The 12,530-nt window shown below is 38.7% G+C and overlaps 1 protein-coding gene across 2 annotated transcripts in view; it reads left to right on the top strand.

Annotated features, from left to right (window-relative positions):
* Mms22l (MMS22 like, DNA repair protein) overlaps positions 1-2,388 on the top strand; it is a 150,213-nt gene extending 147,825 nt beyond the window's left edge. For both annotated transcript variants that reach the window (XM_017799771.2, XM_008839611.3), the window contains one exon: positions 1,631-2,388. In XM_017799771.2, coding sequence (XP_017655260.1) covers positions 1,631-1,712 — 82 coding nt within the window. In that variant the 3' untranslated portion in view covers positions 1,713-2,388. The remainder of the gene's footprint in view (positions 1-1,630) is intronic.
* The last annotated feature ends 10,142 nt before the right edge of the window (positions 2,389-12,530 follow it).

The raw sequence follows: 12,530 nt of genomic DNA, 5'->3' as shown, positions 1-12,530 counted from the left end.
GTGTGGTTTATCAACCAGCTTAGCAGAGGCCACGCATCCCATTTTTGTATTGTTTCCTGAAGTACCACGTAGAAAGCTTGTATCGGTGGTGCTTGTCTTTGTCAAGCACTGTGTTCCTCTTTGAGAAACTCATTTCAGAGCCTCAGGTTACTTTCCTTATAAAATCCATATCAACAGATCGTAACCCTTTGAGGTTACTTTATCCACTGACCAACTATGTCACATGTAGCTAATGAATAAGGTAAGTGATCCAGATGATCTGGGTTTGGGCCACAAATAGCTAATAAGACTGTTTTGTTTGTGCTTTTTTCCCTTACAGTCTCAGAGCCCAACAAAAAAATGCAACATTTTTTTTTTAATAATTCCTAAAGAGATTATTTTAGAGGAGTCAGTACTGATAATGGTAAATTTCTATGTCCTAAATTATGTTTCAGAATGAAATACTTTGTTTCCATTGTACATGTTTCTCTGATACATATATACACACATATGTGTGTATGTGTATATATATACCATATATACATATGTATGCATATACTTTTTAGTTGAAAATTTTTGCCTATAGTATATCTCAGTTTGCCTAGAGACATGACTTACTAATTATAGCATTAGCTAACTAATAGACTACATCTTTGCAGTACAATAAATTGAAACTTTAAAAAAGAACACCAAGAGTCCATCCTTACGTAGCTTTTCTGTGCCACAGCAGGACATCTCTGCTCTTTTACACAGTAGCTTGGCTAGCCTCTTACAATATTCTACAGAGAAAAGATCACTTGAAGTCATAGCTTTGAAGAAATTGTGCTAACCTCATGACATAAAGCATGCTCATGCAAAGACCTCTGATACCTCCCTTCTAAGCAGTTTCCAAGTGTGTGTGAGAGGACTGGAGTCCACACATGAGCTGTCTTTTTCACAATGTGTTATTGGGATGGCCATCTGCTAATGTCCTGCTTACTGTGTGAGACCAGGCATGTCCACAAGAGGATTGGTTTTAGAAATTCTAAATGGCACAGGTATTTGACTAATGAAATAACTACTAGGCAGAGTGATTTCTTAAAAGCCTGTCAAATGGTGGATGCTATGTTAAAAACCCATAAAAGGTCACAATAGACTTCACCTCAGCCTTCTCCCTTCCTGCCCTCTTAGAGCCAGGCCACACAAGAGGCACGTCATACTGTATCTCCACCTCTGTGAACTATCTCCTTTCCCATAAAGACAACAAAACAAAAACAAAACCTTCTCAAATACCAGGAAGAACTACACAATCTAATATAGAAACAGTATCTTATTTTCAAACTTTGTTACTTTTAAGGTAAAAAGAAGGTAGAGAGGAAGGTAGAGCATATATATACTAATTATGTGACACTGATCTGTTCTGTGATCATCACACTGCTGTTTGCATACTTAGGTTTGTGACACATTTCCCATTGTAATCATATCATCATGTCCTTAGGCAATATTTCATGAGCATGTTTCATTACATATGAACATTATTGTATTTGAGATAGTTAATAAGCTTATACATTTAAACCCTCATTTTTTATATATAAATCATGGTTAAAAAAAAAAAAACTTGAGTGAATACTAACACCTGAGTTTAAAGTTTGTTTGTTTTTTTCTTAAACAGGGAAGCCTATAGCAAACTTTTATCTCACCTAGGACAGGTGGGAGAAGATGAGAAGCAGAGACTGGAAAGTGAGAAGGTGTAATGTGATTTGTGGCTCCTCCTGTTTGCAGATGTCTCTCTAAAGTTGCTTTGTACCCTCAAAGGGTACTTTTAACTAATTGTGTGATGTTGTATCAAAAGTTATTTCTATGATTTTTCCCTTTTATGCCCATATGTGTAATTATATAAATAAGAAAATAAAAAGAAATTACTAACTATATAATAGAATGCTTGGAATTTTGTAAAATGGTACTTTGTTGAATAGATTTTTAATTAAATTAAAGAAGACTTTTCAAACTGGAATCATTTGCTGATATGAGTGTAAGACAAGTTTGTACGGGTCCATCTGTGGACTTCTTACATTATTATGACTTCCTAGCTTGTGACTGCTTTGTTCTGTTAATTTTTGAATCTTTATAAATTTTCTGTTCATAAATTTTTTTTTTCAAAGTACCTTACTACCCTGCTCTGATATATTGTTTGGAGGAAACAAAGCTTCCTTTTTTATAAATCAAAGTTAATAAGTAAAACCCTTACAAAACTAGAGTAAAAGTCTACTTAACTTTCTTAAGAATCATTGATTCAGTCGAAAGGATTATACATAGAAGTTTTTTAGAAGAATTTATATCAACAATATATCCTGTGTTGCATGGATTCCTTTTTTTCTCTATTTATCCATTTGAAATTGTCATTAAAAGCCTCTCAATGGGAAGAAAATAAAGAGACTCTAAAGAAAGAATAAGAATAGTCTCAAGCCTTTTTTTAATTTTCTCTTTGATTTTTTAAAAATTTTTTTAAAAATTATTTATTTAATAACCACATACTTAGAAGAAGCAGTTCATCACAACAGAATTGACATATTCAATATCAATTTCCAGAGCTAAGATGCATCTCTTTCAAAATTGGCTGTAAATTTTTAGGTTTACAGTTGAATTATTACAGTTATACAATATTATACTCAGTATAAACCCTGTAAGAAGTAAAATTAAATGAGGTTTTAACCTTTAAAAAATATCTCCATTTCATTATTAAAATACACAGTTTCATACAATTTTTAATGCAATTGACATTAAGATGTTTGCACATGCATTTCTAAACTATATATCTGATTATTACTAGTCACAGTCAGTTACTTTCTGAGCTCCTTGGCATCTGAGCATGGATATAAAGTCAGGTAGATTTCAATGGTAATACTTTTCACATCTACTAAATTATTAAGGAGCAAATTTTTATGCTTTGAAGAATTATTTTATTTTTATGTGTATGAGTGTTTTGCCTGCATATATGTAAGTAAAGCCTGTGTTGTACAAACCCCACAGAAGCCAGAAGAGAGTATCAGATCCCCTGGAACTAGGGTTACAAACAGTTGTTAGCCACCATGTGGGTGCTAGGAATTGAACCCAGGTCCCCTGGAAGAGCAGCCAGTGCTGTAAAACAGTGAGCCATCTCTCCAGCCCCCAGAAACATAGTTACTAATAAAGAAGTCTGAGAGATCAGCCCATCTATCTCCTCACTCTTAAAACTTCAGTGTCTATTTATAGCCTATTTACCTCTCTCATCCAAGAGTACTTTATGCTGGGTCTTGTCCTTGACTCCTTTCTGTGATGAGCATCACTTAAAGAGAAGGAGTTCCTGTCCTACAGTTGGGAACAGCCCAGCTCTGCTGTATTGTCTTGAGCCTGTTATCTGACCCTTTGAGACTGATTCCTTCATGGAGAATAAAGAATAATGACCTTGTAAAAAAAGAAAAATGTTCACAGTGTTATAGGAATCAGTGGGATAATTTATGTAAAAGTGTCAGGTTTTTGTTTACAGACATGATTACTATGTTTATGGCTTTCATAAAAATGAAGGTAAAATAATGCCTCTCAATTTTGTTTCTTTTTCTTCCAGTTACATATTCTAGATGACCACCCTCCCCCCTTTTCAGTTCTTACATGTCATATTTTAACTTTGAAATACTCGATTTCCTTCTTGGGATTGTGTTCTTTATCATTGTTCTGCTGTCCCTCAGAAAAAATATCTCAACTTTGTTCTAATTTCAAAAATGATCTTTACAGTGAAATAGAGGTGAGGGTGAAGCACAGTGGTAGGGCACTTGATTAGCATGCAGTGAGGTCCTAGATTGGGTCCCCAACCAAGTAAAAACAAAGTAATGACAAGTAAGTAAAAGTTAAAAGGGAATTGGCATTGTCTAATTCTCTGCTAGTGCAAATCTCTGAAATCTAAATGTATATCTGTTACTTTTATGATAGGCAAATGATCTTTCTTCCCAAATCAACTGCTGTTACTTCAGCTTCTTTAAGACTGTTTAAAAGGCTACATTGCAGGGCTGGAGAGATGGCTCAGCGGTTAAGAACACTGGTTGTTCTTGCAGAACTGGTTTCGAATCCCAGCACCCACTGGCAGCTAACAGCTGTCTGTAACTCCAGTCCTAGGGGATCCAACAGCCTCTTCTGACCTCCACAGGCATTGCACGACACGGGTGCACTTACCTACATGCAGGCAATATGCGCATACACATAAAAAAAAAGGCTACATAGCAATTTCTTTCAATATGATAGTGACTTACTAAACTAATGCTGTGTTGGTCTGTAAGTTTCAGCAGGTAAAAGAGCTTATTTAAAGACATTTCATAAAGGTTATTAAAAGGATTAAGAAATTAGGTCAATGCTAGAACACTTTGTATGAGGACCTGAGTTCAATCCTCAACACCAAAAACAAAGATACTTTTCTCAAAAATCTAAAGAAAGAAAGAGAAGATGGAAAGACCTACCATGCTCATGGATTGGTAGAATCAATATTGTGAAAATGACCATCTTACCAAAAGCAATTTATAAATTCAATGCAATCTCAATCAAAATACTCATGACATTTTTCACAGAGCTTGCAAAAAAAAGCATCCTAAAATTCATATAGACTCACAGAAGACCCCGGATAGCCAAAGCAATCTTGGGCAAAAAGAACAATGCTGTGGGGACCAACATACCAGATCTCAGATTATATTACAGAGCTATAGTCAAAAAACCAGCATGTTATGGGCACAAAAATAGACACATAGATCAATGGAATGCAATAGAAGACCCAAACAATTTCAGCCACGTGATATTTGACAAAGGTGCTAAGAACACACGTGGAGGAAAGAGCATCTTCAACAAATGGTGCTGGCAAAATTAGATCTCAACCTACAGAAGAATGAAACTGGACCCTTATCTTTCACTCTGCACAAAAGTCAACTCCAAATGGATCAAAGACTTTAATATAAAACCTGAAACTCAGAGACTGCTAGAAGAAAACATAGACACCCCCCTCCAAGATAAAGGCATAAGAAAGGACTTTCTAAATCAGACACCAGCTGCTCAGGCACTAAGGTCAACAACCAGTGGGACCTCATTAAATTACAAAGCCTCTGTATAGCAAAAGAAAGAACCAAGGAAGGGAAGAGGAATCCCATGGGAGAAAATCTACCAACTACACATACAACAGAGGATTAATATCCGTAATATACAAAGAATTTTAAAAAAAGACCCAATAAAAAGATGGGCAACAGACCTAAACAGAGTTTTCAAATGAAGAAAGAAAAGTTACTAAGAAGCACTTTAAAAAGTGCTCAACATCTTTAGTAATTACAGAAATTCAGATAAAGATCACTCTAAGAGTCCATCTTACTACAGTCAGACAGGCGAAGATCAACAGAGCAAAAGACTCCAAATGCTAGTGAGGATGTGGAGAAACAGGAATGCTCATTCACTGCTGGTGGAAATGCAAACTCATGAACCCCTGTGGAAAGCAGTGTGGAGAACCTTCAAAAGACTGAAAATGAACCTAGCATGTGATTCACTAATACCACTCCATGGCATATACCCAAAGGACTCATCATATTGTAGAGATACCTGTTCATTCATGTTTCTTGCTGCTGTCTTCACAATAGCTCAGAATGTCCCTGAACTGATGAATGGATAATGAAAATGTGGTACATCTACACAATGGAGTTCTACTCAGAAGAAAAGATGAGATTAGATTTGCAAGTAAATGGATGGAACTAGAGAGTGTTAAGTGAAGTAACAAAGACACAAAAGCAAATGACATATGTTCTCTCTCATTGGGAGATTGTAGCACCAGTCCATTGTATATGAGTATATCAATTCTGATGTAACACCAGGAGCCAAGAAAATGGAAAGGATAAATGGAGGTAAAGAAGGAAACCTAAAGGGGGGAATAGTAGGGAACAGATGTTACCAGGGGGTATGTGGGGAAAGTGGGAGGGTTTGGCAGGGAGGAGAGGAAGGAGGGACATGCAAGGGGACATGGTGTGGAGTGGGGAGGGAAGTCAGGAGAGGGAGGATGGGGATAATGGGCGTGCTGGTACTAGGGAGGGAGGAGGGAGGCTGGATGGGAGAAAAAAGAGACGAATGTATCTTCGGTGCTAGGCAATCTAGAGGGAAATGTGATATCCTTGAAACCCAATGAGAAATACACATACACTGTCTGAATATTAGTGCATATGTATACCTGGGAGCTGCTTGGGAAGGAACACAGTGCTCGACAGAAGAGACCTCCCTTTTAGTGGTTGAAGGTGATCCAGGCAACTCCCAAAATAACACAGGCTATTGTCACACCTCTTCGTTATCTCCCTCTTCATTCACTAATAGACAAGACCCAACTCCTGAAGATAGAACATACTTAGGATACAGGACTTGAAGCAATGGAACACGAACTGGCCTGGAAGCCTTCTAACCGAAGTCTGGCTATCATGTTAGATGATGATATACAAACTGCTAACGGAGAAAATCAGTGGTCCAACCCCGCCTAATAACCATAACAACCATCATGGCAAACTACTATTGGTACAGTAGTGTGTGTTATCTGGGGGCAATCAGCAGCTATCTAATTGGACTTAAAGCCCTCTCAATGGGAGGGAACTCATGGGTGGCACTGTAAACTCAGCATGGCAGGAGAGAACATAGATCCTAGAAAAAATCCTATCTCATCTAGACAAAGGAAATTTCTTACTGTATGCTAAATATCAATCTTTATATTTACAGAGAGGCATACTGTACACCAGTCATCTAAGAAGCTTCTTTTTGCAACAGATGGAGGCTACTGCAGAATATCTGGTCAGACACAGAAAACATGTCTGAGCGATGTCCAGTACTAGGTGACACATCTACAGTTGAACCTCTACAACTAAGGCTCATGGAGCATAGCAGAACAAGGGGTAGAGAGAAAACCAATGCTTCCTTCAACCCTCACCAGTGAAGCTTCCTTTATACAACAGAGTGTGATGCACACAGGGCCACAATTCACCAAGTTTTAAAGAATAAGAAACTGCAGAATGTAGGATAGGACTCCTATGTGGAAATATCCACCCATGGCTCAGGGACCATTGTAAAAGAGGGGTCGAAAAGATTGTAAGAGCCAGGGCTGGTTCATGAACACAGGGAAGCAGAGGCTTTCAGGCCACTGAAAGCTTGCACAGGTGAACTTGTGGCAGTGGTGGCATTGAGCACAGGATCCATGCCAACTCAGTTAAGCAAGGGCCCAAAGGGGAGGAGAGAACTAGGTGGCAGGCCAGCCCTAGACTGAGAACTATTGGAGACTGACCGCTGCTGGGTGAGGGAGAGTATGCCTTACATACAATCTCTAGATCATTTTACTAGACCCCAGTGGATGAATTTACACTGAAGGACATTTGGGTACAACTGCCTGAATGGATAGGACTTAATATGTATGGCGGAATACTTGAGGTCTGGTGGGAGTAGGGTGGGGAAGGGGATCTAAATTTGATTAAGAATGTATGAAATTACAAAAGCACAATAAAAAATTTATATAAAAAATATATAGTGCACCCTCATGGAACATAGCAGAATGGGGGTAGAGAGTATACTAATACATCCCTCAACTCTCAGTGATGAAGCTTCTTCATACAACACTGTGATGCACACAGAAGGCCACGATTGACTAAGTTTTAGAGAATAAGACACTGCAGAGTGTGTCCCTGAATAGGACTACTGTGTTAACCCTCACCCACCCATGGCTTTGGGACTATTGTAGAACAGGGAGTGGAAAGATTGTCAGAGCCAGGGTTGGTGCATGAACATAAGAAAACAGGTTTCCAGGCCTCTGGGAACTTGCTCATAGGAAGTTGTAAAAAAGGTGACAGCATGCACAAGACCCAGGCTGATTAAATCAGACAAAAACCCAGCACAGAACTGGGGAAATCGGCAGCAGATCTCAACCCTAGCTGAGGAAGTACTGGCAGCTGAGTACCACAGGGTGAAGGGAGTGACTAGGTAGGCTGACTAGACTCCAGTGGATGAACTTGCACCAAGGTACAAATGCTTGTTCAAGTAGGACTTAACATACATGACAGAATGTATGAAGTCTGGTGGGGGATACAGGAGGATGTGGATCGGGGAGGGGGTCTAAATTTGATTAAGAGCTATCATGCATCATGTACAAAACTCAATAAAAATATTTTTAAAAATAAGAACCTTGAAAAGATGCTTTTCTTAATCCTCTCAGTCCATTTTCTGGAAAATCTTCACTGGCACTCCACGACCTCTCCGGTCTTGCCTTCCATTCCCAGGTTCTGCTTTACACCTGCCTCTTTATTGCCCACTTCCCTAACTCACCGTCCATCTCAGCAGCTTTTCAGTGGTGAACTCATTCCACTGGCTCATAATCTTGTCTGTTTCTAGTGCTGATTTTTCTCAGCCTCTCTAGCTGAATGTTCTGAAATCTCAGGGCAGCATGACAAGCTACCCATGCCACCTGCTTTCACTTTTATCCCGAGAACACTCTGCTTCCCCAAGTTAACTTACCTGTGAAACCTCAGAGTTCTCTTAGACCCTTTATCCCTTCCCTACCCCTCCCCCTTTCTGATAACCACTACAGACTCCTGGATACTGCTTCTCTCTCCTCCTTTTCTATTTTCTTCACAATCTCCTGCATCTAAACATCTTTCCTATCAGGTGCTGCAAACTATTTCCTTACCTCTGGTCGGTGTTCCCGCAGTTTGCCCTACACATAATTCTGTGTTCCTAAAGCACTAAGTCCTGTCGTTACTGCTCTGCTGCAGGACCTCCAGTAACTCCTCGTTGTTCGGCTGACATTCACACTTCGGTCTTTGTGCCACCTAACTGGACCTGTTAGTTTTACTCTTTGGGCATTTCATCATGAGTACAATGCATCTTGATCACATCCATCTCTTATTCTCCTGCTCCCAAACTCCTCCCAGGATCCCCCACAGATCTTCTCAAGTTCATCGTCTCTTTTCTTATACACACATATATATGTATATATAATATATATCACATATATAAATGTATATATACATATACATATATATATATATACTTACTAGCCTCTAGTAAGCCCTTTGTCCATTTATGCTGGTATGTTGACTGTCTTGTGCAGGTCTTATACAGCCACTAAGAATTCATGAGTACAACATCTGTTTAGTAGAAAGAAGGAAGTTTCCACAGCAATACTAGCTTGATTTTTCCAGGTCCTATAATCTGTATGTAGTGTCTTCCACCCTAGGGTCTTACCCTCAAGTTCTGGGAGGAAACCCAAAGCAATGGCTGTAGTTTTTATTGTTTGTGGAGTACTCTTGGACCTCTCCTGACCAACAGGAGGTTGAACAGAGGTACCCCATGCCTGCGACTGTACTTTTTCTTTGATAGTCTATGGCATCTGGGGTGGATCATCATCCCCCTGTAGGGTGTAATTCTAATAAAACAATTTTTAAAGATCCTTAGATTTTTTTTTCCCTTTGTGTAACTTGAATTAACTGTAGAAACCATGAGAGCAGAAAGACAGCATCTTCAACAAATGGTGCTGGGAAACCTGGCTGTCCACAGGTAGAATGAAATGAGGCCCATATATATCACCCTGCACAAAAATCAACTCCAAAGAGATCAAAAACCTTTGGGTGAAACCTGAAACACTGAAACTGCTAGAAAAAAAAATTAGGCAGTACCCTACAAGATATAGGTGCAGGAAAGGACATGAACCAGATTCCATTGACTCAGGAACTAATGCCAACAGTCAACAACTAAGCCAGGAAACTAGAAATCTAGAAATGGACCTACCATATGGCCCACCTATACCACTTCCAAGCACATACTCAAAGGACTGGATAGCCTACTACAGAAATCCTTGCTCAGCCATGTTCCTGTCACTACTTACAATAGCGAGGAAAGGCATTTTCCTTCAAGCTTCCTCCAAGGAGAGTCCTCGCAGCTTTCCCTGAGCACTGCATTCTTCACTCTGCTTCCTCCAGGGTCTCAATTTGGATACCATCCTTTTTATAAAACTGAATATATTCAAACTTAAAACATTTGGATATGTGAACATTGCAGTCAAATATCCATAAAGCACCAGATGGAGTATAAAAGATGATTGAAGGGCAACAGAGCAGGGGAAAGGTTTTATTAGACATTTAGATTTGGTTTTGATTTAAACTTAAATTTAATTAGCATGTAATTAGATGGTTTCCATGAGAGAGAAAACAATGGAGGATCATCTCTGCAAAGATCAATCAGTATTGAGTTCATTTGCATTAGGAGAATTTCATAATTTTAAACCTCTACCTAGCCTCAGTATATTTTCTTCTACTTAGATTCATGTGCTGGGATTCAGTCTTTCATGAGCTGCCAATATCAAGATAATCCCATGAGATTATGGTGGAGCTAAAATGTTCTAATGCCTAAGTGCACAGCCATTTTAACATCTTAGTACAGTGCTATTCAACACATTTCTGGTGATGCTGGTATAGATAAGCCAGTCATGGAACCATAACACATACAACTATACATACACAATACTTGATAATAAGTGACTTACTGTTTTCTGTATTCTCATTGTTTTAGAATATAATCCCACTATATAAAAATATTACTTATATATAAGAACAACAGCATGCCTTGTTACATCAGCACCACCCATCTCATTTGCACCAAAGGCAACACCGAGTGAGTGGCTCTACCACCTATAACATAAGAGCCCTGCTTTTGCCTAAGGATGCATTTCTCAGAGTACATCCCTGACATCAACTAATGGGATGGCGGTTGCTTTGACTTGTTCTCTACCTCAGCATTTTTTTAAGAAAATAGTATTTGGGGGACCTTAGACTGCTTACAGATTTCAATTATCCTGTATCTTCTACCATGCTTTTTCACAAGTTTGGTGGGGTTTTGTTTAACTTTGTTTTGTTTTTGAGATGATTTCTGTCTGGCCTCAAACTCAAAATCTTGCTTCAGCCTCCCCAGTACTAGGATCACGGGCATGTACCCCATACTGAGTTCTCAAGTCCTTTAAGGTTTTTACATTTGTGATGTGCATATTTATGTATATACACACGCCATGGTGTGTGTAGAGGTCAGGACAACTTGCGGGGAGTCAGTTCTTTCCTTCCACTGTGTGGGTCCCGGGGATGTAACTCAGGTTATGAGGTTTGGCGGGCAAGTTCCTTTACTGACTGAGCCATCTCGTTGCCCCTTTTTCTTTTCTGAAGATACTTTGTTCTTAAACAATCAAGGGGCCTGTTTCCATGCGTTCTCACAAAATCTTGTTTCTCTCTCTCTCTCTCTCTCTCTCTCTCTCTCTCTCTCTCTCTCTCTGTCTCTCTCTTTTTGATTTGCTGTGTATCCCATGCTGACTTCAAACTTGGAATCCTCTTGCAAAAGCCTTTCACCAAATGCTGGTGTGACAGCTATGCATCACCACACTCAAGTGTCAGGATCTTTGGCAGGTAAGATGTTTTTTATAAAAGTTAGTAAATTTCTGCTACAAGAGTACAAGAGTTGTATTTTCACTGTGGTTATAATCAGTCAATGCCTTTCTATTTTTTTTCTAGGCAGGGTCAGAGTCTCCTGTTCCAGCTGGATTCTTTGAATTCTGTGTAGCAGAGGGTGACCTGAACTTCTGATCCTCCTGCCTCCACTTCCTAACATGCTGGGATTACAGGCATTAGCCACTACAACTAGTTTATGTGGTGCAGAGGATGCAATCTCAGCTTCTTACAGGCTGGGCAAGCTCCTTACATACTGAACTACCTCCTTAGTCCCTACTTAGCACTTTTGTTGTGCTGATAGTTACCTAGTCTGTCACAGGTTCTGTATATATAGTTTATAAGGAATCTACATATACTTAAGATGAAAGATATGAAAAATAAGTTATTAATGTATACATTTGACTTACATTGTGCCGGTGTTTACACAACTTCCTTCTTAAAGCAGATTCACTGAAAAGCAAAATAAAGATAAGGCATATTACCTAGAGAAATAATATTTATCTTGTTCCTAATGCTTTTATGTTTGTGGCAAAACAATTTAAATGTTTAAGCTTTTGCAGTAGCTGAAGGAGACACTACACATATATTTAAGGAGTAAGGAAAATATGGAGGAGAAAGTCTGGAAACTACTATAATTGTAAGTTAGTTGGCATTTTGTTTTTTGTTTTTTTTTTGGTTTTTGTTGTTGTTTTCTAATAAATATGACAAGCTTTTCCAATTTAAATTGGCAAGGAAATAGAATCACATACCTATAAGACTGCACAATTTAGGCAGCAGTTGACAACGACAGCAAACAGCCTAAGCATTTTCTCTCGTGGATAAGGTATACATAGGTTCCATTACTTTGAAAACAATTTGGTCAAATTAATGCATTTGAAAATGTACATTTTAAAAATAATTTATTGAGAATTTCATATAGAGATATAAACATATAAGGTGTTTTGATCAAATCCATGCCCACTCGCTCCCCTCCAACTCCTCCCATATCTCCCCATCACCTTTTTCTGATAAAGTCAAGTACTCTTTCTCTTTTTTTTTAATGGGGCTTTGTGCTACTCTAAC

This window comes from Nannospalax galili, unplaced genomic scaffold, assembly GCF_000622305.1.
Source record: "Nannospalax galili isolate Female #2095 unplaced genomic scaffold, S.galili_v1.0 scaffold78, whole genome shotgun sequence".
Taxonomy (NCBI): domain Eukaryota; kingdom Metazoa; phylum Chordata; class Mammalia; order Rodentia; family Spalacidae; genus Nannospalax; species Nannospalax galili.
The sequence above is the reverse complement of the archived record's forward strand: the minus strand, read 5'-3'. Positions and strand labels throughout refer to the sequence as shown.